Raw genomic sequence first — 26,901 nt, 5'->3', positions numbered from 1 at the left:
TGGCTGGCAGCACACATAAAGATTTGTTCCATAAAGTAAATGCTGCATAAACAGTTGCAATGTTCATGTTTCTTATAAGATTTTTTGAAAATATTTGACACGGGATGAAACTTCACTAACATAATATACACAGACAAAATACAAGGGAATAAAACACTTAGGAACACTTCCAAATCATCAACTTTCCCAGAATTTACACTATCAAACAACTTGAGTAGCACCACGAGATGTTTTTGCATGCATTGTATCTTCTGAATGCTTTGCTATATCGTACTTCTCCCCATCACCCCACAAAGCATATGCTTCTTCTCCATGGACTGCATCATCTCCAATCTTCAATTGTTCCTCAGACATACGTAATGGTATAACTAAGCTTATCAAGAAACAAATTATTGATGTGACTACAATATTCCACCCAATTATGAAACTGCCACCAACAATTTGTTTCAAGAATTGGACACCACCAACACCTCCATATACTCCACCCCTAGAGTTTGTAACAGGTAGAAAAAGGGCACAAAGCGTAGGTTCTGCAAAGAGTCCGGTGAGAATGCATCCAAGAAAGCCAGCTACAGCATGAGTGTGAAATACACCAAGTGTGTCATCAATTTTTTGAAGCAAGGTCCACTTTTTGTGAACAATCATCATGGTAAACCATGGAACACTACCTGAGAGAATTCCCATCACAATGGCTGCCCATCCTTGAACAAGACCTGTATACACATTAGGCATATTGACTGATGTTTCAGAAAAACTGAACAATTCTTTCACAATAAGGAATTTAGCATTATTTTTGTTGGCTTAATTGCAGTACAAAATTCCCTTAAAACTAGAGATAAGTTGCAATTTGTTCAATTTATGGAGAAATGCAGTTTTGGTCCCTAATGTTTAGCCCGTGTGCCAAATTGATCCCCAATGTTTCAATTAAAACAAATCTAATCCCAAAAGATTGTGATTTTAGGATATTTTTAAAAATAGCTAAAGGAAAATTATCATAACCAACAGTCAACGTTGGCGTTAGCCAAAAGATCTGAATTTGCATTTCTAGTCTCTATTGTTTCAAGTTTCAAGCATTATGGTCCCTTGGGTTTTAAGTAGTTATAACTAGGGTTTTTAAGATAAAATAATATGTGAACTGAATTAAATATATGAAAAATATGATCCTAAATCTATATAAGATTTCCTAAACTTTTTTGTATTGGCACGACATGATCGTAGTCTAAATAATATATCTTTGTTAAATAAGTTATAATTAGATGATAATATACTAATAATAAATAAAATATAAAGTAGTTGGAGAAAAGGTGAATTCTAGCTTTATAATCTAAATTTATTATAGTTACTACTACAAAAATTGTTACATGTTTTGTGCACTTAGGTTTCAAATTCTTGTAGGTAGCGATTGTACTTATAAAAACTAATGAAGGTAAGTATCAATGTGAAGTAATTTTAAAAATTCTTAAGACAAACATCTTTTATTTTTTATTGTCTTTCCTATCAATTAAAAACTAACGCTCTAATATTGTACCTTTAAAGCATTTATTTTAAAATCTATGTACCTTGACTTCATTTCATATTCAATTGAAAAACTATTGAAATGCCCAAAAGAAAGATCAACATAATTTATAAAAATTATATATTCTTTATAATTTAAAAAGATATTTAATTAAGTTTTTTAAAATATCATTAGAAATAAGAATAATAAAACTCATGGTCAATTAATTATTTATAGTGAGAAACAATAATATACATATATTATATCAAATTCGAGACTAACTATGCGAAAGAAAAGAAACATATGATATATTATTAGAATGAATAAATAAAATAAAAAAAGAAGAAGTTTAATTAGAATTCTTATTATCCATTTAATACTATTTTATTCTAATTTGCATCTCAATTCATGATAAAAATATTAATATCACTATTTAAAATTTAGAAAAATATAATGATTCAAACTTAAAATATTGGGGACCAAAAGTGCAAAGTCAAAGTTGTTGACTAATGGTAATTTGATGTAGACTATTAGTCATTATTCCATTTTTGTTAGTTATCCTAAATCTACCAAAAATCACAAATTTTGGAGGCTTAAATTACCTTTCAATCACTAAGGTTTTGTTTTATAGATTAGAAAAGAAGAAGATAAATAACATTTATTTTTTCTAAACTTTTTCTTGTTATAGACGTCCTATCCCCACCCAAAATATATAATAGATAAGAATCCATCTACAAAAAATGATTTAAAAACCTGGCTAAGTGATAACAGACATGCAAACTTCTAAAAATAAAAAAATTGGTCATCTTTTAGTTTGTATCTATCATATAAATCATATGTCGAAACTTTTTTGTGCTTATGTGGAGTCTCCTTTTGTATATAAAGCCTTGGTTTCTAATTTTTTCCCCTTAAATATAACTTTCTCAATAGAATAATAACACTATACAAAATATCAAGAGCACAAAGTCAATATTTTATGTCACTTTATTTTGAAAAAATTACTTATTTTTGTGCGCCAGTTATTTGCGATTTTTTAAGCTTTATAGTTTGTGGTTTTATTTTACAATATTACATATATTAAAATAAATATGATGTATAGCACATATTTTTTTGGTGTGTTGGAATGACATGTCAATTTTTTGCCTACAATATGAGAAAATCAATTCGCATGAAAATATTTTATTGCTTGAAATTTGGAAAAACAACTCTTTTTGCAAAATTTCTTTTTCAGGATATGTTAGTATCTTTGAAGCTTTAAAAATCATATCATGCAAACTTGTTTTACAATCTTTATCTATTAAGATAAGCATGTCATACTAGCATATCCTTTTTTTATCTGTTAGAACGAGACACCCTCACAAAAGATCAATAATTTTACAAAATTAATTAGCATGAACTAGTTAGATTTAATTCCATTAAATACACAATCTTGTTACATTATATTAATAAAGAGCATTGTTATTTACAGTCACGAGTAATACGTTAATGATTTGAAACATTAAATTTTCTTGAAAGAATAACAAACTTGATGAAAAGTATATGTATGGTTTTAGACCAAAAAAGTTTGTTAGTTGGGTGGAAACAAATATGCGTTCTCATTAGTTGAGTGACCAAAATTATATGTTTTTTTATCAATTAAATGACCGTTTTGATTGAAGAAAAATTTTAGTGACCAAAATAAAGAATTTTAAATAGTTTAATGTCCATTTGCTCAACATGCTTTGAAGTCTAAACAGGAAACGAACTTTGCAAACTTTTTAAATTTACATTTTTCTTCACTATGTACACATGTTGGCAAAATTAACCAATTTTGGCCTTAGTTGAAAAGTATGAAATATGAAGTGTAAAATATGAGTTAATTTTATACACATTAACAGTATATATACTGTTATGGTTAAAAACTATAAAAAAAATTTTTTTTTTGAATTTCAATTTAAAATTTTGACTCGCTCTCAAATATCTAATGATAATATTGTATACATATTGTCAGTGTATATGAGATTAACTTATAAAATAATGCTTAGAATAGTTGTAGAAGAAAATAGAGGGGGCAGACATACCTGCACCAGGAGTAATACAAACAAGGCCAGTCATCATGCCTTGAACAGCTCCAATTACAGAAGGCCTATTGAAGAATATGACATCCAGCCATGTCCACACTAGAAGGCTTGTTGCAGCACAAATGTTAGTGTTGAGGACAGCCATGGAAGAGTCAATATTGGCACTATATGGGTCTCCACCATTGAAACCTGCCCATCCCAGCCACAGTAACCCTGCCCCAGCCAACATTAGTAGCACATTGTTTGGTGGAAACCTCTCTCTGTCATTTTTTGATCTTGGACCAACCTGCAAAAAATGTGATGTTATTTCTATATTGTTTACTAAATTAATATTTCTATTAAATTTCCCATCCAGATAGCATAACAATTCAATTGTCGTTTGATTTTGGATTATGTTCTTCTTTTAAATTCTGAGATCTCTTTTAGGTCATTTTGCCAGAAAAGTTTCTGGGGTTGTTGATTGGGAACGTGAGATACCTTTCTCTGTTCAATCTGATTCAGAGCACTTCGTAAAGATTTATCCAATTTGTGGTAATGAGATTTAGCAGTCATTTCCATAAGGGTTAACTGCACTTTGCACCCCTCAACTATTAACAAATGAAACCTTGCACCCTAAATTTTTAACTTCAGCAACTGACTACCTTGAACTTGTGATTTTTAGCAATGCACTACAATAATCCAAATTCTGGCTACCAAAGCAGATAACTTCCGGCCACTAATCAGTAAAAGAACCATTTCAACCTTTTACCTTCTTTTGTGCCAAATTGCCTTTGTTATTAGGACAAGGGCCAAAACTAATGTAATTAAGATGCAAACTTGGTACAAAAAATCTGCCCTCAAGAAGCAAATTATGAAAACAAAGTAGGTATTATAATCATAGTTGTTTCTCACTGGCATGCCTAATTGAAAAGAATTAATAGGTTATAGGTCACTAATTTTATCTTAATGATATTTGCTTTCTATCAAATTATTACATAGAATTATAGTAAAACATTTTTCAAACCACAATTATTAAAATTTTACATATCCCATAAATTACTTCCTTTCACCACCATATCATTAATTAATATTCAAATTGTTCATCATCTCTTCCCTTAATTTTGAATTGACTTAGTGTAAAAAAAAAGAATTAACTATTACACTGATAGATTTACCGATCTTGTTGAAAATTGAATATTTATTGATGAAGAAAAATGGGTTGCCAGATCTTTTCTACTTAATTAAATAGAATCTATAGTTCTAGGTTTATGATCATTATAAAAATTTAAATTATCTAAAAGAATATTTATAAAAAAAAGAATATTTACTAAGTTTTTGATATGAGGTACATTATTTGATGTATACTATCATATTATAGTGAAAGTATGTAAACAAATTTCCAAAAATTAGTAAATAATTGAACAGTTAGAATACATTAATTTTTTAAAGTTAATATGAATAAGCATGTAAGATTATTGTTAATTTTTGTATTTAAATTATTCACATTTGAATAAATTCATAATAAATAAAAAAGACTATACTAAAGCACGGGTAAAATTCTAGTTTGTAGATGAAAGAAAATACAAATCAGACCAAAGAATTACCAACACAAAAAGTGTCTCACCGACGGTCAAAAGATTGTAAAGAAATGGAAGAGCATTATTTCTTGCCTAAAAAAAGGCACTATATTCTTGATTAAAGGTAAAATGAAAAGAAAATCAAATTAAAGAACTAATTCTAATTTTTAAAAACAAAATAACTTAGTGGGTACAACTACCAGAAAATGAAATAAATGGAAGAACATTAGTTCTTGCCCAAAAATTTTAAAACAAAAGAAAGAAAAGAGAAGGATAAACACCAGAGTCTTTAGCAAAAAATAAATATAAAAAAATGCTAGATCGTCAGTGAGCCGTGACTAAGAACATGAAATCCTCGCTTCCTTAATCATAGCATGTTCAACTTATTAGTCATCATTCACAAATTGATTTTCTTTCTTTAAAAATAAAAATAAAATTCATTTCCACATCTATTAGCCATCTTAATAAGGCAAAAAAAAGACAAAAATGAAAAGGGCAATTGGTTTGAAAACACTTTAATGCACTCAACACCTAGTTTGCTAAGTATTTAAATGCGTACACCAACATTCATTGTCCGTACGGAAAAAACGTGTTCCTTATAGTCTAAAAGTTTAAATCGCGTTCCGATACACTTCCGTTTTTGTTCGTCCCCAAAAGTACAAAACTGCCCAGTTAAAAAGCTACAAGTGTTCCGTGACTTGCACTTGTATTGTACCTCGTACTTCTCCATTTTATTATCCAAGGAAAGAAGAGCATATAATGTACTCTTGAATTGTTTATACTTTTCTTTTTTTTTTTTATTTAGAATTGTTCTACTATGTAGGTATTGATACTTATACTAAATGAAAGTTGCTTTTAAGTTTTAAACTCAAATTTATTATCTAGTATGTGTTTATTTAGTAAATTTATTTTAGTATTTTAGCACAAAATAGCCAAAAGTTGGAAAAATTAACATATGTATATATATACACATACACATATAATATCAATAATTTGAAAAAATGACAATTAATTAAGTGTGTCATACAAAAAATTTACAACTAATGTTAAATACCCTAACATCTTTAAATAATAGGAAATTAACATGTATTTTTAGTTCTATAATTTTCAAACATAGTCGTATCATTCACATAAAGTATTTTGTGCCTAATTTTGCCCAACTCGTATTTTTCTACCAAATTTTTATTTGTAATTTTTTTTAAAAATAACATGCGTATGTATAATATTTTGTATTATTCCTGTACCATATTGTATTAGCTATGCTTTGAGATAATAATTGAGAGTAGGAAGCGTGAATCTATGAAAATATTTAAGAAGGGGCTAACTCTACACCCTTCCATACTAAATCTATACCCTAAGCACCGATAAGACATTAAAGTCCCTAATATCAATAAGCCAATTATTAACCTTTAGCATGCTCTAAAGTTATTCCTTCACACAATAGAAATAATTGCCCTTATAATACTATTCTTGCAATTATATCCTACTTTTTTTTCTTTTCTAAAATAAACTCCATGTTTTGCCTAACACTTATGCCACATGGAGCATCTTCTAAAAGATGATCATAGTATGGAACAGTTTTTCCACATGAATTAACCACAAAAATCTCATCATTAATGCTCAAAAAATACAAAAGGATCATCCAGTAAGCCATCAAAATAGTACTACTACATCAGATGATTATACAATGATCAAGACTTGAGTAGGAATATTTTACATAGATGTCAAAACATTAGACTTTTCAAAAAAAAAAAAATATTCATAGTTTGTATAAAAACCGATTATTACATGATGAAAAATTAAAATCTCATATAACACACGTTAGACAGGCCCAAAAAAATATCTAAAAAATTGGAAAACGTTTGAAAGATAGAATATCAGAATAAATAGTTAAAAAAATACTACAAGGCAAATTATTTTTATTGTGTGAAAGCATAAATTTGGAACGACGAAAGTTAGAAGGAAACACACTAATGTCAAGGGCTTTAGTGTCATATTGATATTTGAGGTGTAGATTTAGGATGCAGGGATGTGGAATTAGCCCCTCGTTTAAGAGAAAATGTAGAATAAGACAGAAATGTAAATTTCAAAAGTCATTCTCCACGGGGAGACGAAGCCAGAAAGTCTTTTTCATGAGACAAGAATATTAAAAGCCTAATTCGATGGATTGACCGGAGACGACTTATGTATTGGAGCATCAATTCGCTGTTTGCACTGGTTTTCTACATGTCTATGGGACAGAAAAGTCAAATTTTCCACTGATAATAAAATCAAGAAGTTTCTTTCCACCATCATGAGTTAAGAATTCCTAGTGGGTTGGCTGTATTTGGTGATTTATGATGCTCAATTTTGCTTTCAAGAACACAAGGATTTTATTGGATATGAAATTTTAACCTTTCAAACTTTGCGGCTCATTGGGTACTCTAGAAGGATTTGGAAAGGGGGAAAAAAAGAAGTTTCAATTTCATATTATAATTAAAGCGATTCCAAGCATGATAATATATTTGATTTATCATGAATTAATTAGTTCTAAGTAAAATTATTTTCATAAAAAATACTTCAATACTTTGTGAGTATATCAAGTGGTACTACCAACATAGAATTATGCAGATTTAGTATTCTAAGATATAATAACTCCATTTCAATAGCGTGTTTTTTAAGGGATTTTAGAAAATATGTATTGTAGTAATTTTGTTTTGAGCGAACGTGTATATGAGATAAAAATGGGATAAAAGAACAGTTTTAGAGTTTTCCACAAAAAAATGGCTTTGAGTGAAAAAAAAAGGGTTACAAAAGGAGTTATTTCTCCTTTCCATGCTGGGAACCTCTTAATACATATTTGTTGCAAGAATTATAGACAAATATATAATCTAAAAAAAGAATGGTCAAATGTAATATGATAGCAATCCTCAATTGAATTTTAGTCATGAAGAAAGAGTATGACCTATTTAACACCTCCTTAGATTCAAATAACATATGGCTTGCGAGGAAATTGTCATTGTCAATTGTCATATTCATAGATAAAGTCTTCATGGATAGGTCCTGAAAATTGGTGGAAGAATTAATTCCAAGGCCACGCAACGTAGTTTTTGGTGGTCTAACAACTATTCCCTCTTTTTTTTTTCCCTTTGGTGTGATAAACATAGTTCTAAGCATAAATTAGACCAAAATATTTAGTTTTTATTTTTAGAGATTTACTAATTCAATTCTAGGATAGCCCTCCTGCCGTGGTGTAGTGTTATATATAAAATTGTGATGACGCAAGAAAATATATACTTGAGTCAACACATAAATTTGTCTTTGCAACAACAAAACTAGAAAAAAATAAATAAAACCCATATAATTACATTTTTTTTTTTACATTGTGAACTCTGAGGAAAAAATTGACAGCCATTTATTCTTCACTCATGATTACAAGACCTCAGGATTTACGAAACATCGTAAATGGAAAAATGATGCATGGATCAACATTGAAAGACGTTCCAATCACGTTGCTATGGTGGCCTTGACTTTTCTCTTACTACTCGAAATTTGAGCCGAAAGCAGGAAATTGGTGATACATGTGTATCTCAACCTAGGATGTTCTAGAAAGAAATGTGTCCTACTAGGGAACCTTAATAAATTCCTAGCCGCTAAAAAGGGTGCATGTTTCGAGTCCACACAAAGAAGTGTTTTTGAGTTGGATGGTTTGTTAGTCATAATGTTTACCATGTTAAATTGTCCAAATATGTATTGTGTTGATACTATCTCCTCATAGATGCCACCATGTTAAAGAAATCAAAGACTTGGAGAACGTAATTCCAGTCTAGGGATTGCCCATTCCTTCAAGCTTCAATAAGTGTATTTTTTTAATTATAGTTCAATTATTTCTTTGTCTATAATTATTTTTTTGGTGAAGTGGAATTTAAAAAGCGGGAAGGAGGAGAAAGGATCTGACCTTTAATTCCTTAGGTCTCAACCTACTACTTCTGGTTAAATTATTCTATTATAAGTAAAAATTAACGAAGTTTTAGATCTTGTATTTTGTAAGTTATTCATTTCTCTCAATCATTTTAACCTTATTTTCATATGACTAAAGTACTTGTTTAACTGCTTCTAAAAAATTCCACACTTATTCTCTTCGCTTTATGCCTAAATAACTGGCATTTTCATCTTATAAACTGGACGCCAAGGCGATTTTCTAAAATGTCCAACTCTATATTCATATTTTGTCAAAATTATTGTGTTTGTGATGCTATAGATTCAGCCATAATGGCTGAAATTAAGTGCAATAGAAAAAGAATTACTAACCCAATAAGCAGTTGTGATGCCGCCAATCCCCGAGGAAACATGAATGACAAATCCACCTGAATAATCAATCACACCCCATTGGTACAAGAACCCTCCTCCCCATAGGCTAAATGCACCCACAGTATACGAAAATGTAAGCCAAAGAGGCACGAAAGTCATCCAAGCCTTGATATTCATCCTCCCAAGAACAGATCCCGCAAGAAGTATCACCGTTATGGCTGCAAAAACGCACTGAAACCACACCATCGACGCCATGGGATAGTAAGGAGTTGCCATGGGAGTCTCAGTAGTGCCATTCTTAAACAAATGAGCAGTGGCCGGAAGTGCAGCTTGTCCGATGAGAAACTTCTGACCTAAAGCCGGTCCAGCTTTTCCCCAAAAAGGCAGGAGTTTTTCGCCGAAAGACATCTTGTAAGCCCACGTTACCCAGCAGATGACCACGGCCGCAAAGGCGTAAAAGGCCATGAAAGCTGAGTTTACTGCCCATTTCTTCTTGACTATGCTGCCGTAGAGGATGACCAAACCTGGCACGCTTTGGAGGCCAACGAGCGTCGCCGATATCATCTGCCATGCGTTGTCACCTTTGTTTAGCCAGTCAGTAACCGCCAGCGATGTGTTGGCCTGGTAGGCTCCGGGGACTACTGTGGCAGCCATGGATGGAAGGATTGATGAGATGGAATGTGGTTTTGGTGGAAAACCAAAGAGTCGAGATTTGGTTTTGCTCATGTGAGAAGTAGACCAAGACTTTGGTTTGCTTAGTCTATTTTTTTTAGTGCAAGTGTGAGGACTCAAATCCGAAATCTCTCACATACATTCCCTCTCTCGAGCCACATGACTCATCTCTTCCCCCGGTTTGCTTAGTCTATATGTTAATTACACATATATTTTCAGATATTAGAAATCTAGAATTATATGTATCCATATGTATGGATCAAGAGTCCTTGTTACCAGTGATGACAATATGATGCAATGTAGACACTAATATTATGTATATATGTTGAAGTGAATTTTTGTAAATATCATTTTTGATATTTTGAATTCTAAATGTATATCAATTAGAAATTAGATATTTAGGACAGTTACTATTAGAATGATTATTTAGGTTCATTCTATCTTATCAGTCTCTATATAGCCTCACAACATAATAATTAGGGATGATTTCATAAACCTTCCCTGTGGTTTCTAACACTTTCATTGACCTCCCATGAGATTTCAAAAATTATACTAATTTCCCTTGAACTTAAAGTTTTGGTAACAAATCAGTCCTATTTAGAAAAAAGTACTATTAAAAAAGTATTTTGAGCAGTACAATGATAGTTTTCTTCCATATATGACCTTTTCTAATTGCCCTCAAGTTGTATTAGTAAAGAACAAAATAATTAATAAAAGTCAAGGGATATATGTAAAATTTAAAAAGATGTAGCAACTATAACTTGAAGCAACAATGGTCTCTGCACATAGCTAGTGCAAATTGTAATGGCTATAATTTTTTGTCATTTGCAACTACATATAAAAGGCACAACTAACTCTATAATGCTATTAAATTATTAGTATAAGCATCTAAATTTGGGTAAAAAAATTAATCTTTTTATTTTAGTTGATGAGGTGAAACTAAAAGTATTGGTGCAAAAAACATACAAGTCTTAATCAACAAATCAATAACAAAAGGCATGAATAGTTTTGTCTGAACACAAGCTTCAACAAAATAAGTCAATCAGAAAATTCTTCTATTTCTCTTGTTCATAAGATCTATCTGTATAGATTATATAAGGCTGTATGTCCTGACAATTGTCAAGTGATATCAATCACAAAATAGCGCCATCTTAGGATAGCAATTGATGCCATTTTTTTATTGTAATTATGGTTGCTAATTTGAGATGAAATAATCATTTTTTTTGGTTTAATTAGTTAATCTTATTCATTTAGTGCCCTAACCTTCTTTTGTCAAATATCTATTTGTAATAATGCATAATATCTTAGGGCAAAGTAGTACTTTCACTATATCTTATGTAAATAATGGGTCCAAATTTCTGACAAGGGAGGTTAGTGTAATTTTTAAAATCTCAGAGGAGTTCAGTGAAAGTATCAAAAACCTCAAGGGAGGTTTCTGAAATTATCCCTAATAATTATGGTGAGAAATATGGAAAATGTTTTTCTTATCTTTTCCTTCTTCTTCTTAACATGGTATCAAAGTAAGGATTTTAGATTTTCTAGTCGAAACACAATTCTGATAGAAAAACTTGAATTCGAATCCATGGCGGAATTATTTGAGACTATGCAAAGTGAGAAATGATAAATTGACCCAATTCTAAAAAACTCAGCCATGAGGATGACGAAGGTCTTGACCAGAGTTAGAGACCTAAGCTTAGCAATGATTCTTCTGTGGCTCAAATTTGCATTAAGTTGAATGACACCAATCATACCTTATGGTCCCATATTATCTAGATGTATATCACAGGCAAAGACAAATTTGGACATATCAATGGTGAATTTTTCACAACTTTTATGGACAGATCCTACACTCCAACAGTGAAGGACTGAAGAATTAATCATATAAATAACATGGACCCATCCTTGATTGGCAAATTTTATCTGTTTTCCAACTGTGAAAGCGGTATGGGATTCGGTTGCTACAACATATATCGATAGGCCTGATAAAGCCCAAGTATATGATCTATAGAGAAAGTTAACCAGAATAAGACAAACTGGAAGATGAATTCAGAAGCATTACAATGACCTTTAAGGTTTGTAGAGAATAATTGATTTCGTCGGCCTAATCCAATAGAATGTGTTGCCAATATCAGTAGCTACTACTCTTTCATACGGGAAGAGAAAGTATACACTTTTCTTTATAGACTAGATAACTGGTTAAATAAGATTCATAGTGATGTGTTGTGAGTGAACCTGTTTTCTATAGTGCAGTAGGCATATACCTTTGTTCAACGTGAGGATAATAGACAATCAGTGATGCTAACTATAAGAGACAATATAACAATTGCAGTTATGGCTTCTGAAGAAGTTCAGAAGATCGACTATGCTATCTCATATGAATGTGCAACCCGAAGGAGATGGATGTACCTAGTGCAAGAATAAAAAAGATACCTATGACACCTATTTCAAACTGTATGGATATCCAAATTGGTGGAAGAAACGCAAAGTAAGAAATTGATACCCTTGATCGATCAATCACAAATAATGAAGATGGAGATGTTGGTAAAGTAGCAGTAGTGACTATCGATATCAATCGGATTGTTAATATCAACCCAAGTCCTTTTTCACCGCCTGCAATATTACTCAGATGCATTCTATCTCTATTGCTGATGTATCCTCGTTAGCTTGTAACAATCAAGGTAATAATAATTCTAATTGACATGATAGTAACTGGATCGTTGATTAGGAGCTACTAACCATATGACTTTTGATTATGACTTTTGATCCAAATAATTTCTCGTGTTACCCAGTTTAGAAGATCGATGATTTCTAATGTCAATAGAAATGTTGTTCTATCATCATATCTTTTTTTAATTGATACTTTACTAATCCCATCTCTTTGAAATAAGTTAATTTTTATAAGCTAAATCATAGCTGATCTCCATTTTGTGAAGCAAATGTATCCAATTTTTTGTTTATTTCATGATGTTTTTACCAAGGAGATCATGGATCCTAGGAAAATGAGAGGAAGTTTATATTATATGGATGATTTCACTTAGAGTAAATCAGATGAAAAGCACTTATAATGCAATGGAACGAGAAATCTAGTTATGGCATCAATGATTGGGGCATTCATCATTTAGGTATATATAACACCTTTTTCCTGATTTATTTTCAAATTCCGGTCCTACCAATTTAAAATGTGATACTTATATCTTGGCTAAGAGTCATAGAGTCCCTTATCCAAATCAATGTGAATAGTACTATTCCTTTTGCTTTGGTACATTTTGATGTTTAAGGACTCTTATAATTACTTCATTCACTGGTATTCGTTGGTTTGTTACATTTGTAGAAGATTGTACTATAATGACTTGGTTTTATTTGCTAAAACATAAGAATGAGATGTTTGATGTCTTTAAATTATTTCGATTAATGATTCAAACAGCCCTGTTTGGAATTCAAGTTTTTTGGCAAGTTTGTCTTCTACAAGTTTTTTAAAAACTTTAGCTACAGTAACCTCAAAAAACTTTTTAAAATTCTTAAATTATACACTTCAAAATATTAAAAAATTTACACTTTTCAAAAAAATTTTAAAAAACTTCTACAGTGCATTACAGTAAAGTTTTAGACAAACTTTTAAAAAACTCACCTTCCAAACGGGCCTAATTCAGCTACAATTAGAATACAACAGTCTAATAATGGTGGTGAGTATGACAATTAGCCACTTCAAGATTTTTTTAAGACTAAAAGTCTTTCACATGAGGCTTTTTGTACCTAGACTCCACAACACAATGGAGATGTTGAGAACGAAAATCAACGCATACTCAAAACGGCTCATGCTCTTGTTCTACGCCAATATTGGATAGATGCGGTCACCATGATGTTACATTTGTTGAACATAGTGCCTTCAAAAGTATTTTCAGACTCCACTACAGGTTCTCTCTAAACACTTTAAACTACCATTGGTGCTAATGATTCCACCACGAGTGTATAGATGTACGGCATTCATCTATTTGTATAAAAATCAGTGCATTAAATTAGATTCTTTTGCTGTCCAATATGTTTTCTTGGGGTATACTATGCATAAGAAGATCATCAATGCCATGATTCTATCACCAAGAAGATGTATGAAATGATGGACATTACATTCTTGGTGTTGGAATCATTTTTTGCATCAGTATCCAATTTTTCACTTCAGAAGAAAATAAAGGACAGAGAAGAGCAGAATTAGCCTGAATTGGAATAGTCAGGTGCAAATATGACCAGTACCAATTTGTCTATGATTGGTGCTGATTTTGCCAATGACTGAAGTAACTAGGCCAATTTGCCTATAATTGAGGATAAAAAAACTCTTAGGGCTGATGATACTCTTGATGGTTTTCATAAAATGGATGCTCATATATATTCTAAAGAAAATAAAAAAGAAGTTGATGTAACTAAGATAATTCTTGGTCCTAATTTCCTCATCATTCTTCTCCTAAGTGTATTCCGAAAATAAGTACTTCTACTGCACCTGTATTTACTACTAAATTTGAATATATCTATTAGATATGTATTACCAGATAGATCTAATCATGGCAAGTATTCTCCAAAAGCTCCTATAAAATAGTCCAAATATTCTATTGCTAATTATGTGTTAACTTACAAGTTGTCTGAACCTCTAGAGGTTTTTGTACAAAATGTGTCATCAGATGACATTGCAAATGAAGTGCAAGCTGCTTTTGTGGATCGAAAATGAATTCAAGCTATAGAAGATGAAATGTCAGTGTTGTCGAAGAATAATATTTAAACTTTAGTCTCACTATCAGAAGAAAGAAGATTGCATGGTGCAAATGAATTTTCTTAATCAAGTATAAAATTGATGGATCAATTGATTGATATAAGGCTTGACTTGAGGCAAAGGGATACACACAAACATTGGTATTGATTATCAGGAAACCTTCTTACGAGTGACAAAATTGGACACTGTTAGAGTCCTAGTGTTTCTTATAGCTAATCGAGATTGGCCATTACATTAGTTCGATATAGAAAATGCCTTCCTACATGGTGATCTTAAGGAACAGGTGCACATGGATGTTCCACAACTTCAAAGGCAAATATTCTCTATCTATTGTAGAGAGCATTATATAGACAGTGGCCATGTGCTAGGTTTGATCAATTTACTTTGGTTATGAAAAATATAGTTTTCAACAAAATAATGTGAATCACACCTTATTATTGAAATATTGGTTTGGAAAAGTGACAATACCAGTTATCTATATTGAGGGCATGATTATCATAGGTAATGATGCAGAGGAGACCTCTATGTTACAGGATAGATTAACAGTTATGTTCGAAATGAAGAATTTAGGAAGTCTAAAATATTTTTTAGGCATTAAAGTGGCAAGATCGAAGCTAGGCATTTTTCTACCTCAACAAAAGTACGTACTTGATCTTCTAGTTGAAAAAGAATTACTAGATTGCAAATCAACAGATACGCCGATTAATCCAAAACTACAAAGTGGGGAAATATCCTAATCAAGTGCCAACTGACAAAGAGAGATATCAGAAGTTAGTTAGTAAGCTAATTTATTTTTCATGTGCTTGTCCTGATATTACATATGTTGTTACCATTACTAGCTAATTTATGCATTGCCGTGGTAATCGGCATATAGAAGCTATGATCCAGATAATTCCAAATTTGAGGCATTCACTTGGGAAAGAAGTTCTATTTTTAAAGAACAATTACCTCAATATTGAGGGTTATACAAATGTCGATTAGGCAGGAGATCCTACTAATTGGAGATTGAATCTTGGCTACTTCATCTTTGTGGATGGAAAGCGTTACATAGAAAGTAAGAGATAAAAGGTGGTGGCTTTGTCTAACATAGAAGCTGAGTTCAAAGGAATGGCCCAAAGGTTTTGTGAACTTCTTTAGTTTTAGAAGCTGCTTATCGATATCAGTCATGCTCCAATTTTCGAAATGGTTTTGTTTTGTGATAACAAAACAGCCATTGACATTTCTCATAATCCAGTTCAACATGACCGAACTAAACATGTGAAGATTGATCGGCATTTTATTAAATAAAATCTTAAAAATAATGTGATATAGTTTCAGTTTGTGAAATTTGAATATCAATTGATTGAAATACTCGCAAAGGTTTGCCGATTAATAACTTCTATAACCCACTTGGCAAGTAGGACATGTATGATATCTTTGCACCAATTTAAGGAGGAATGTTGGAGTGAGTTGTTATAAATATCCTTTTTGATATTTTGAATCCTAAATATATATCAAATAGAGATTATATAATGATAGATTATGATAGTTACCATTTGAATAGTGGTCTAGATTTAGTGTCTATTACCTGACTATAAACCTATATATACATATACATGTACATACAGGCCTTGTATCATTGTAACTATGGTGAGAAATATATAAAATATTTCCTAAAAATCTTTACAGAAATCTTCTAAAATTCACTAATCATCTTGGGCTGTGGGTAAAAGTGGAATAAAAATAAAGTCTCTCTCCTAGAATTCATTTTTGACTGCTCTTTTCCAACAAAGGGGCTGACAATGATACCAAAGTTGTCATTTCAGGGGTGCTATGTGTGATTTCAAAAACATGGGAGTGCTAGGTGTTAGTAGAAGAAACCTCAGGGGAGGTTTCTGATATTAACCCTAATTTTAAACATAACAATAATAAAGTTTAAGTCCATAACATAATAAAGAACTTATATCCTTGATAATGGATCAAAATCCATGAAAACTATATTAAATTAACATAACTACTCATGGCATTATATTCTCATTCCTTATTATCTTACAATAGAATAAAAAAGGAAAACATATAATGTATTAATGTAAGCATGTTTTACTACAAAATTTTAGACTATTTTTCCATACCCAAGTCTTAATTTCAAGTACACACATGAAATATCCAACTAGTTAAAAATGTTCATCTACAAGCCATAAAGAGATATTTGAGAATAGATAAAATTTTGTGAATATAATACTAAAACATTTAATAAGTTCAATTTTATGGCTCAACTATCTAAATTGCAGCCTAAAATTGTTTAAAAACTAAAAGTCAATATTGTTCATAAGACAAAAGTTAGGTTTTGCGGCCCCTTTCTAGAATTCTAGGGGGTATCTAAATGAAAATCATTAAAACTTTCCAGAGATCATAAAAAGCATTGCCCCCCTTCCCCCGTTGCTCCCTGTATGGCCATGATCATCATCATCAGGTCATGATTGATCAAGTTTTAGTTGGAGCATCTGGAGTACTTCGTTAGCACTAATGATTAGTGATAGTTACTAGACAGTTACTGTCAAGCAAGCAGTAGTAGTTAGGAGAAAGAATAATTCTATAGTATAAATAAGCTGCTGAATGTAGGAAAAAGAGAAGCTGATGATTGATTGTAAATCTCCTTTTCTGAATAATATTCTACCTCTCTGTTCCTTTCCTAAAATCCTTCTCATTTCTACTCTTTCTCTTCTTCTCCTTTGTCTCAATTCTCTATCTGATTCTTCCTTTAATAGTTGCAGTCATTGCATGTACCATCTAATTTTTTTTCAAAATAAATGCTCAAAGTTGCCACTATTCATAAATTTTCTGACACAAACAAAAAGATGAAGAACAAACAAGACAAAAGAGGTAAGGCTATTTCATCTATTCAGGCTTCTCAACTAGTTGATTCATTCTTGGTAATGTTTATTTGTAAATGAAATGTTTGCTATCTTTTCCCTATAAAAAAATTAAGCAAAGGACTAGTGGATTTATACTTGTAGGATATAGATTGGTGTGGATTGTATGTTCATTGAATTTAATGGTGATGATTGAGTTTTGAGCACAATTCTCAAAATCATCAAAAAAAAATATTATAGTCTGACACTTGTTTAATTGTATAATATTGTTTTTCTTGTACATTTGATTGGTAAATTTACTTAGTTTGCACATTGCAATAGTCACTTTATTTTGCATAGATTGATTACTTTAATACTAATATTTGTGAATATCTACTAATTTTTTGGGTTACAGTAACCTCCCCTGTAATTTGCCTACTATACACGAAACCCCTCTCATTATTTAAAAATACTCACATAACCCCCTTGTTGAATTGAAGAAAATGTACTAGTAAAGGAGTACTCTATACCAATTATAAACCGCAAAAAAAGAAATTACTAAAAATTGTTATTTAGAATATGATTAAAGAAAATTCTTATCCATTAAAATTATAGTAAATTGCATAATTGGTTAAAATTCCCACACATTAGACATGAGAGCATAAACCTTGGCAACTTTAAGTAGTGTGAAGGTTTCAGACTTGCTATCACCAAAATTAGTGTGAAGTGTAAGTAGCTACAAATGAAAAAGAGTAGAAGTAATGAAATAGATAACAAAAAGTATTTACACATGGGTAAGAATGCATTGAAATTGTTCGATGAAATGCTGCAAAAAAAACTTATCTAAACTTGCAAGTGACAAGTAGTACCATGTTATTAAACATGAAGTACGTAAAATTTCAAAAGTTGTGGTTAATTTTGCTGACAAAAGTACAACTACGTAATTTAATAGAGCAAACATTGGCAAATGTAGATATTCAGATTAAAAACAGACAATAGTGGCAATAGTTAAGATTTTCATTAAAGTTAATGCAAAATCTAAATGCCAACTCAAAATATTGCAGAGTTTTGTAGCACACCTTGCTATAGTAGGATAATTAACAAAGTTAGAAAAAAATTATATTAATTTGGTTGCCTTAATGATAATTTCAACCTATTCGTCAAATCATTCCAATCCAAACCAATAAAATTGACTTCTAAGTATTTAACTTCCAATTAGCAGCTAAATCTAAAGCAAAACTGAAGCAAATAGTGTTTTCCTAAATTTCACATTCAAAAAATTTCAAATCAAAGATAATAGAAAGAGCTTACCTCAATTCCAAACTAAACCCACACCAATGGCAAAACATCTTTAACTGATTGCTTTTCACTAACAAAAAGATAAGTTTGCCCCCTAACAGTATTATGTATATAAATCTAGTGCTAATTGAAAAAAAAAAGCTCAATCTCAATCAAAAATCAGAGCCTCATGGTAGTGAAAATTCAACCATGTCAACTAAAATCATTCATATAAAAATAAACCCAATTACAATTTAGTTATCCAATCCCATCATAGAAAACCAAAGTCCAACGAATTAAAAGCTCATTGACCTTCCATCACTTATTGTCTAAATTCTATCATTCTATTGTTTTATTCCATTAAAACGATAGCTAATCCAAATTCGATATCCCATCCCATAAATCTATTGATTTGCATGTTCTAAATTTCTATCCAACTTTTGTCCTAAAATGATTTTACTTATTATTTCATTAGTTCATTTTCCCATGACTCTAGAATCTAGTGTAGCTATTACGTAAGTCTTTTATTTTTATTTTTGTATTTAATGGAAGAGAGTCATTGACTAATAGATTTTTATAGTTACATATATACTTTTGTGTTTTTTCTTTTGAAGATGAAACTTCATTTGATACATTTTGTTATTTTTAATTTAGATAAATTTAAATCTTATCCGGGGTTTTAAGATGACCACATCAATAATAGTTCCTTTATCTCTATTACATTAAAAGTTATTTATTCTTTTCTCATTAGTCCAATAAATGGTCTCTATTACATTAAAAGTTATTTATTCTTTTCTCATTAGTCCAATAAATGGTCATTTTAGATGAAAAATTGGAAATAACCTGATGCAGAAGATGGCGGGGCTTGCCTTCTTGTTCCCTTTTACTTGTGCCATGATGCTCATAGGCAGCTTATCTCTAATTGGATTTCAACATTTTCTGTTGTGTTATTGAATATCGTGAACTTAATTTGCTCTACTTTATTGACTAGGAAAACTAAAAGAATGACTTGAGACTAGATTATAAATGTTGATTGTACAAAAAAACTTGTCAATAGAATAAACTTTAGAAAATAAACAATAAATATTTTTTTTACTTTAGATGGAAAAAGAGAGAACTTTTGAAACGTAAGAGAGTTTTAACTAATTATACTGGTAGGTCTAGTGGTTAAAGTTGATGCCATAGTATGAAGATGTCCTAGGTTCTATACCCTCAGATTCCCACGTTTTAATAGAAAATTGATTCATTGTTTCAATAAGGAAGAAATGCAATTTTACTCCATAATGTTTGGCTTGAGTGCTAAATTAGTCCCTAATGTTTCGACCAAAATAAATTTGATCCCCGGAGTTTCAAAGTTTAGGCATATTTAGGATAATTGATAGAAAATCAACAATGACTAATGGTCAAAGTCAAATTGTTGTTGGCCAATAGTTTTAATTTTGTACTCTTGGTTCCAATATCTTGAATTTGGATCATCATCTCCTTTAGGTTTTAAATAGTGATATTGACGATTTTAAGATGAAACGATATGCAAATTAGATTTTTTTTTTCGAAACGATAAGTGATTTTATAGATTAAGTTAAATTTTACAAGATCAAGTAAATGCTTGATAAGCACTATACAACCAGTGCACTATGACACTAAGGAAACCAAAGTTCCTTATCTTGAAGGATGCTTAACGCATAAGCGCTAATCCTATCGCTAATATGATTATGATCTTTACTTACTAAACAAAAGGAGCACATGTGAAACAAAGACTTCAAACTATAGATATCCTCCAGCAAAGTTGCCAAGCGCATATCCTGAGTTTTGCTGTGCAGTATGCGGTTGAACACTTGTTTGTTATCCATCTGTACCTCAATTTTCCCCTACTCCTGCACAACAGTTTTGCTCATTAGGAGTTTGACAGCTGCTAGTTCATCAATTAGCTAATTTCCTGTGTTTCTCTCATGCAATGCCCAACCTCAAACATGTTCTTGGCTGTTCACAGAAACTGTGATCCCTATTCCTATTTAGGGATTGTCCTTCATCTTTTTTATAGCTAGCCTCAGTCTCATTGAGTCTTCATTCTCTTCATGTTGCTGTAAGAATGTCTCCTGAGTTCCTGTTCCTTCTATACTCATTTTTAGTTCTTTTCTGTAGCTTCCTTGAATTCCAGCCACTCCTCCTGAGCTTTCTGAATTGTTCTCATTGAGAGTTGCTGTTTTCCGTTGAATTCTTTCTCATTTCTGCTTTTCCAGATTTGCCAAAGGATATTGGCAGTTAAGGAAAGGTGTTCATTGCCCTCTCTTCTTGATTTTGCTTCTGCAACATTGGTCCACCACCTCCAGAAGCATCCTTGTTGGTTTAGAATTCCTTCCTATTGGATTGGTGCTAACCTCCACACTTGTTTGGCATAGCTGCAGTTAATCAGTGTATGTTCTATTGTCTTACTGTCCTCTCCACACACTCTACATATTGGATCACCTTGCTTAGTCTTGCTGGTGATTAGTTGTCTTACTGGTAGGGCCTGATTTAGGCATTTTCACAAGAAGATCTTCACCTTATTCTTAACGTTGAGCTTCCACAGGTGTTTCCAATTACTTTGGCTTTGTTTGCTCCAGCTTGTGCTAGCATTGTCCTTGGCTTCTCTCTTCTGTTCCACCTTTTCTTGTGCTTGTATCCTGTATGTTGAACAGACTGAGTAGTTGCCATTTGTTCCATAGATCCAAAAGTTACTATCCTCTCTATCAACTAAGCTTATGGGAATGCTCAGAATCCTTTCTGCCTCCTTACTATTGAAGTTCCTGAATATTAGCTGTCCATTCCATTTCCTTTGGAGTATCAGTTCCTCAACCTTCTATAGGATGCATCCTTGTGGTTTTTTTGGTGATTATTTGGGATCCAACAGTCCTCCCATATGTTGGTACTCTTTCCATTAGCTATCCTAACTCCTTTTTCCACCAGCTTCCTAGCCCCCATCAATCCTTTCCAAATTCACGAGACATTTTCTGGTACCTTACACTTAAAGATCGAATCCTTTGGATGGTATCTGGCTTTTAACACCTTACTGACCAACAGATTTAGTTGTGTAAGTAGTTTTCAAACCTGCTTGCCAAGCAGAGCTGTGTTAAATACCCCTAAATCCTTAAATCCTAATCCTCCAGATTATCTATCCAAAGAGATATTGCTCCAGGAGCTCCAGTGCATTTTGTTTCTTCCATTTGCCTCTCCCTACCAATAATTTGCCATGATGGAGTTTATATCTTTACATAGCCTTTTGGGAAGCTTGAAACATGACATAGTAAACGTTGGCATTGCTAGAGCTACAGATTTAAGCATTACTTCTTTAACCTCTGTTGAATGTTATCTTTGATGTACCCAAATAGCTGTTGCTTGGTTCTAGTGACCACCATTGGAAACCCCAGGTATTGCCCTTGATTAACCAGCTGAATATCTCCCAGTGCTTGACTAGTATCCTGCTTTGTCTCATGTTTCACATTTCTGCTAAAGAAAACTGAGAACTTTTCTATGTTAATCTTCTGTCCTGTTCCTTTCTCATACACTTGAAGTAATCTCCTAAGCTCAACTGCATTCTGAGGGTCTACCTTACAAAATATTAGAGAGTCATCTGCAAAAAATAGGTAAGTTACACTAGGACCCTGTCTACTGATTTTCAGCCCTGCGATTCTTTTATCCTCAATAGCTTTGTGGAGTAGATTAGATAGTCCTTCTTAGCATAAGAGGAATCGATAGGGTGATAGAGGATCATCCTATCTAATTCCCCTATGAGAAATCACATATTCTCTGACCTCGCTATTGATTGTGAAGGAATAAGAAACTGTTGACAAGCATTCCATGATCCACCTTCTCCATTTGTCATTGAATCCCATTTTCTGTATCACTGCTTCCAAGAACCTCCATTCAACCCTGTCATAAGCTTTTGACATATCCAATTTTACAGCCATAAAATCATCTTTCCCTAGCCTTTTGTTTTTTAGATAATATAAGAACTCATGGGAAATCATAATATTATCTACGATTTGCCTTCCAACAATAAAGGTTGACTGGTTCTTACTGATACAGAAATGGAGAACCTGCTTCAGTCTATCAGCAAGGACTTTAGCTATGATTTTATACACAATTGTGCACAAACTAATATGCTTATAGTGCTTAAGGGATGTGGGGTTCATGACTTTGGGAATGAGAGAGATAACTGTATGGTTGATTGACTTGATGAGATGAACAGTATGAAAGAATGTTTGAATAGCACTGATTAAGTTTTTCTTAACAATGTTCCAAAACTTCTGGAAAAAGATAAGAGGCATCCCATCTATTCTAGGGACTTTGTCTAGATTCATAGAGAAAATGGCATATTTGATCTCTTCCTCATCTACAGGTTTTGTCAGCCTATCATTCATACTTCCTAAGATAGTGTGAGGTATACCACTCAGAATTTCCTCCATGTCTCCTTCCTCTGATGTTTTGAAGAGGTCCCTATAGTAACTGGCAATTTCAGCACTTAACTCCTCTTCATTCTTAGTCCAAGTTCCATTCTCTTTCTGGATATCCGCAATTCTGTTTTTCCTCCTTCTATCCTTAACACAGGTATGAAAGAACTTAGTGTTCTTGTCCCCTTCCTTTAGCCACTACAATCTGGCTTTTTGGCTCCAATAAACCTCCTCCTCTCTATAGGCTTCTCTTAACCTACTCTTCAGAAGTTTCCCCTTGCTCTTCTTGTCACCTATGTCACTTTCTTTTAGTGCATGCAATTGTCTCTTGATCCTTTCAATGTTAATCTTCGAATTACTTTGGAGCTTATTTTTCCATTTTAGCAGTGCAGTTCTGCACCTCTTAATCTGCTGTGTTACTCTGTACATCTTTGTGCCTTCATCTCCTTGTTTCCAAGCCTGCTCTACAATCTCATTGATCTCTCCATTTTGGAGCCACCTTTTATCAAAGTAAAACCTTTTCTTTCTCCTATCCTGACCTGGTTTGGTGTCAAACATCAACATGCTGTGGTCTGAGGCAAATGAGTTCAAGTGTTTGCAGCTGACCTTATCAAAAGTTTGGTACCAAGGAAAGCTACATAACCCTCTGTCCAGTCTTTGCTTAATTTCTCCTTCGCCTTCCCAATTGTTGCACCAAGTCCAAGGGTGACCCTCAAAGCCTACTTCCATCAACTGGTTCTCATTGATAAAATCTTTAAAGGCCTTGAAACTACCTTCTTCTCTCCAATTACATCCCACTTTTCATCATTCAACAGTATGTCATTGAAATCACCTGCTAATAACCATTTTTCCCTCAAAGATCTTTCCTTGCCTGAATCACTCTCTACTGCTATTTTCTTATTTGGTCCTCACAGCTGGCATAAATCCCTATAAACCACCACTCACTCCTACTCTCCTGATCTTCTATTTGAGCTTCAATAGTAAAGGCAGTTCTTAAAACTTGCTTGATCCTAACCTCCTCTTTCCACATGAGGGCCATACCTTCTGTCTTACTCATAGCTTCCACTATTGCTATCTCATCAAACTTCAAAATATTTTTTACCTTTTCCATATATTTACTTCTATTCTTGATTTCAACACAAAAACAACACACTTGGAGAGGAGAGGTTGTTCACCTCTCTCAGTTGTGGAATTGTCAAGGAGCTCCCCACTCCTTGACAATTTCACACCAGAACTCTCATTTATCTAATGGGGTCCATTTTGGATTGGACCCCTCCCCCTCAGTATCAATACCTATTGAGGTTCCATTCAACTCAATTTTATTCCTCTTTCCATTTTGCATGCTGTCCTCATTAATTACCATTTCCATTTCCCCTATGACCCCTTTCCTTTTTCCTGACTTCCTCTCTCTGATGGTATTAGTGTTAATATCACTTAGAGGCTGCCTTTGTTTCTTGGGGGATCTCAGGACTCTCAGAATTCTTCTATTCTGTCTATCTAGAGCCTCTTTCATCTTTGGTTCCAATTCTGCTCTCATGCTTATGGACTCCATTTCTGTGTCTCCCTCTTCACAGTTCCCAGTCTTGGGGAGCTGAACCATCACAATGCCATTTCCTCCTTCCATCATCAGTATGTCTGAGTTAACTCATTCCTTTCCCTTTTCCCCTATTTGTTTACCTTCCCCTAAACTCCTACTTTGTTCCTTGTGTACCTCATACCCATCCCTTGATTCCTTTGGGAGTTGATCTCTAGCTCTATTACCCCCTACACTATTAACCACTTCAGTAGACTTATTAGATTGTATGCTCAGTTCGTCAATTATACCTCTCCACTGTTCTTCCTGACTACTCTCTCCTAATGACTGAGTTCTAATCTCATTTCCAGACTCTTTGATGCTGGTATTAGCCTTTGGTGTCTGGTTCTTATGCTTACCTTCCTGCACACCATTCCTCCCTTTCTCCTTCCACTCCCCATCTTGGAGTCTCCAGTGATGTGCTTGAGGGTTGTACACAATACTGGATTGTTTTTCCTATGGAGAACTTCTCAGATTACCAACCCTCAACCACAGACCATATTGATTATCCTTCTTCCCCCATCCAGTATAGACTTGCTTTTTGCATGTCCTTTTACTGTGTCCTATAATGCCACAATTGTAGCAAAAATCTGGGCATATCTTATATTTGAAACTAGCCCACTTAGTTACATCTCCAACCTTAACAATGGTTTCTCTCAGCAGGGGTTGGCAAATGTTAACAACCACTAGAAGTTTCAAATGTCTAACTTCTTTTTACCCCCAGTCTAGGGAACTATCACCTCTCTCACCTGGTGAAAGATTGAACCTATTTTCTTCCCTGCCTCTTTCGACATCCAGTGTACTGGCAAGTTCCAAACTTGAATCCATAGAGGTGCTAAGCAGAATGCCCTTTCATCCTTCTCTATTCCTTCATACCAATTGTTCAGAACAAGCACTTGGTTATCCATTATCCAAGGTCCTCTATTCAGGATCTTCTCCCTGTCACTTTCCACCGGTAGAATGAATGAAACATATTCGATCCTAGTTCCACCACTCTCAGTTCTCTAGGGTACCCCCAAGTTGTTGTCACAAAGTTTTTGACCCCAGTGTAGTTTGAGACTTTCTCTCCCATTACTTTACCAATCAAGCTGATTTTGCATTCTTTCACCCCTCTCCCTATCTCCTCGCTACCAAGGCTAGTAGCTTGAAGTTCTGTGCTAGAAAGGTCAAAGTTCTGCATGATCTCAGCCAGTTCATCCGTCATTGTCTTAGCAAATACTGTTGGTATACCACACACTACCCCTCAGAGTCTGGATAGTCACAAAACCTATGTGAGAAGGAGAAAATCTACTATATTTCTCCTGGTTCAAGCATCCTGGAAGGAAGAAACGAAAGCCAAACAAGACACAAAACTAAGGCTAGGACGAGATAGTTATGTCCATGAAATTACCTGTCTCAGCTTTGTTAGAGTCTCCAGGTGGTTTGTTAGCTGTGATCCAGAGCTCTAGCTTGGTCAACCCTCTTCTTTCTCCTTAGTTTTCTTATACTACTAGGATGGCGACTGGTCAGCTGAAGCTGCGAGAATTTTGCAGACTTGGATTTTTTTGTTTTTTTGTTTTCCTTTTCGTATGAACTTAAAACAGGGAACTGAGATTTCAGCTTGTTAATGTTGGTGTTTTTCCGACAGAGTTTTGCTTTCTGAGCAGTTTAATGCTGCTCGGAAAGCCAGGAGTGTTGAGAAATAAGTACGCCAACCGGTTGAATTTGAGTAGGTGTATTTCAAATTCAAGATTCAAAAAGTAACTTTTCGGTGCTGTCTGGAGCTCCTACCACGGGGAGATAGAACTCTCTTTTTAGAGAGAGAAAATGCCTCTACTAGAGAGAGGACTCATATTCCAATATGCAAATTAGATTGAAATTGTATTGAAAAATGTGCAAAAGTTAAGTACAACTTTTTCCTTTTCTTTTTCTTTTTATTTAATTCATTCATCCCACTAATTTCTCATAGACTTTTTCA

At 33.1% G+C, this 26,901-nt stretch overlaps 2 protein-coding genes across 3 annotated transcripts; both read right to left on the bottom strand.

The window, feature by feature from the left end:
• On the bottom strand, positions 1-10,094 carry LOC113700420 (ammonium transporter 3 member 3-like). 2 transcript variants are annotated; one of them, XM_027220857.2, is made up of 4 exons: positions 9,402-10,094; positions 3,556-3,841; positions 669-713; positions 1-569 (listed from the first exon to the last, which is right to left on the bottom strand). In XM_027220857.2, exons 1-4 carry the CDS (start codon positions 10,053-10,055, stop codon positions 202-204), a joined length of 1,353 nt encoding a protein of 450 aa, XP_027076658.1. In that variant the 5' UTR covers positions 10,056-10,094; the 3' UTR covers positions 1-201. The 2 variants fall into 2 exon arrangements, with proteins under 2 accessions (XP_027076658.1, XP_027076657.1); XM_027220856.2 differs by having other exon boundaries at positions 1-713; positions 9,402-10,093.
• Positions 10,095-22,261: 12,167 nt separating this feature from the next.
• LOC113700688 (uncharacterized) lies at positions 22,262-24,482 on the bottom strand. The gene is made up of 4 exons (XM_027221150.1): positions 24,284-24,482; positions 23,600-24,168; positions 22,733-23,518; positions 22,262-22,528 (listed from the first exon to the last, which is right to left on the bottom strand). Exons 1-4 carry the CDS (start codon positions 24,480-24,482, stop codon positions 22,262-22,264), a joined length of 1,821 nt encoding a protein of 606 aa, XP_027076951.1.
• Positions 24,483-26,901: the final 2,419 nt, after the last annotated feature.

This window comes from Coffea arabica, chromosome 7e (genome assembly GCF_036785885.1).
Source record: "Coffea arabica cultivar ET-39 chromosome 7e, Coffea Arabica ET-39 HiFi, whole genome shotgun sequence".
In the NCBI taxonomy this organism is placed as follows: domain Eukaryota; kingdom Viridiplantae; phylum Streptophyta; class Magnoliopsida; order Gentianales; family Rubiaceae; genus Coffea; species Coffea arabica.
The sequence above is the reverse complement of the archived record's forward strand: the minus strand, read 5'-3'. Positions and strand labels throughout refer to the sequence as shown.

Coding starts and splice junctions, on each gene's coding strand:
- LOC113700420 (XM_027220856.2), bottom strand. CDS start 10,055: ATGGCTGCCACAGTAGTCCCCGGAGCCTACCAGGCCAACACATCGCTG. Junction 3,842..9,401: donor GCATCACAACTGCTTATTGG/GTTAGTAATTCT, acceptor CATTTTTTGCAG/GTTGGTCCAAGATCAAAAAA. Junction 714..3,555: donor TTGTATTACTCCTGGTGCAG/GTATGTCTGCCC, acceptor ATGTGTATACAG/GTCTTGTTCAAGGATGGGCA.
- LOC113700688 (XM_027221150.1), bottom strand. CDS start 24,482: ATGGAAAAGGTAAAAAATATTTTGAAGTTTGATGAGATAGCAATAGTG. Junction 23,519..23,599: donor AAGCCTATAGAGAGGAGGAG/GTTTATTGGAGC, acceptor ACCTGTGTTAAG/GATAGAAGGAGGAAAAACAG. Junction 22,529..22,732: donor CCTTCACAATCAATAGCGAG/GTCAGAGAATAT, acceptor ATATTTTGTAAG/GTAGACCCTCAGAATGCAGT.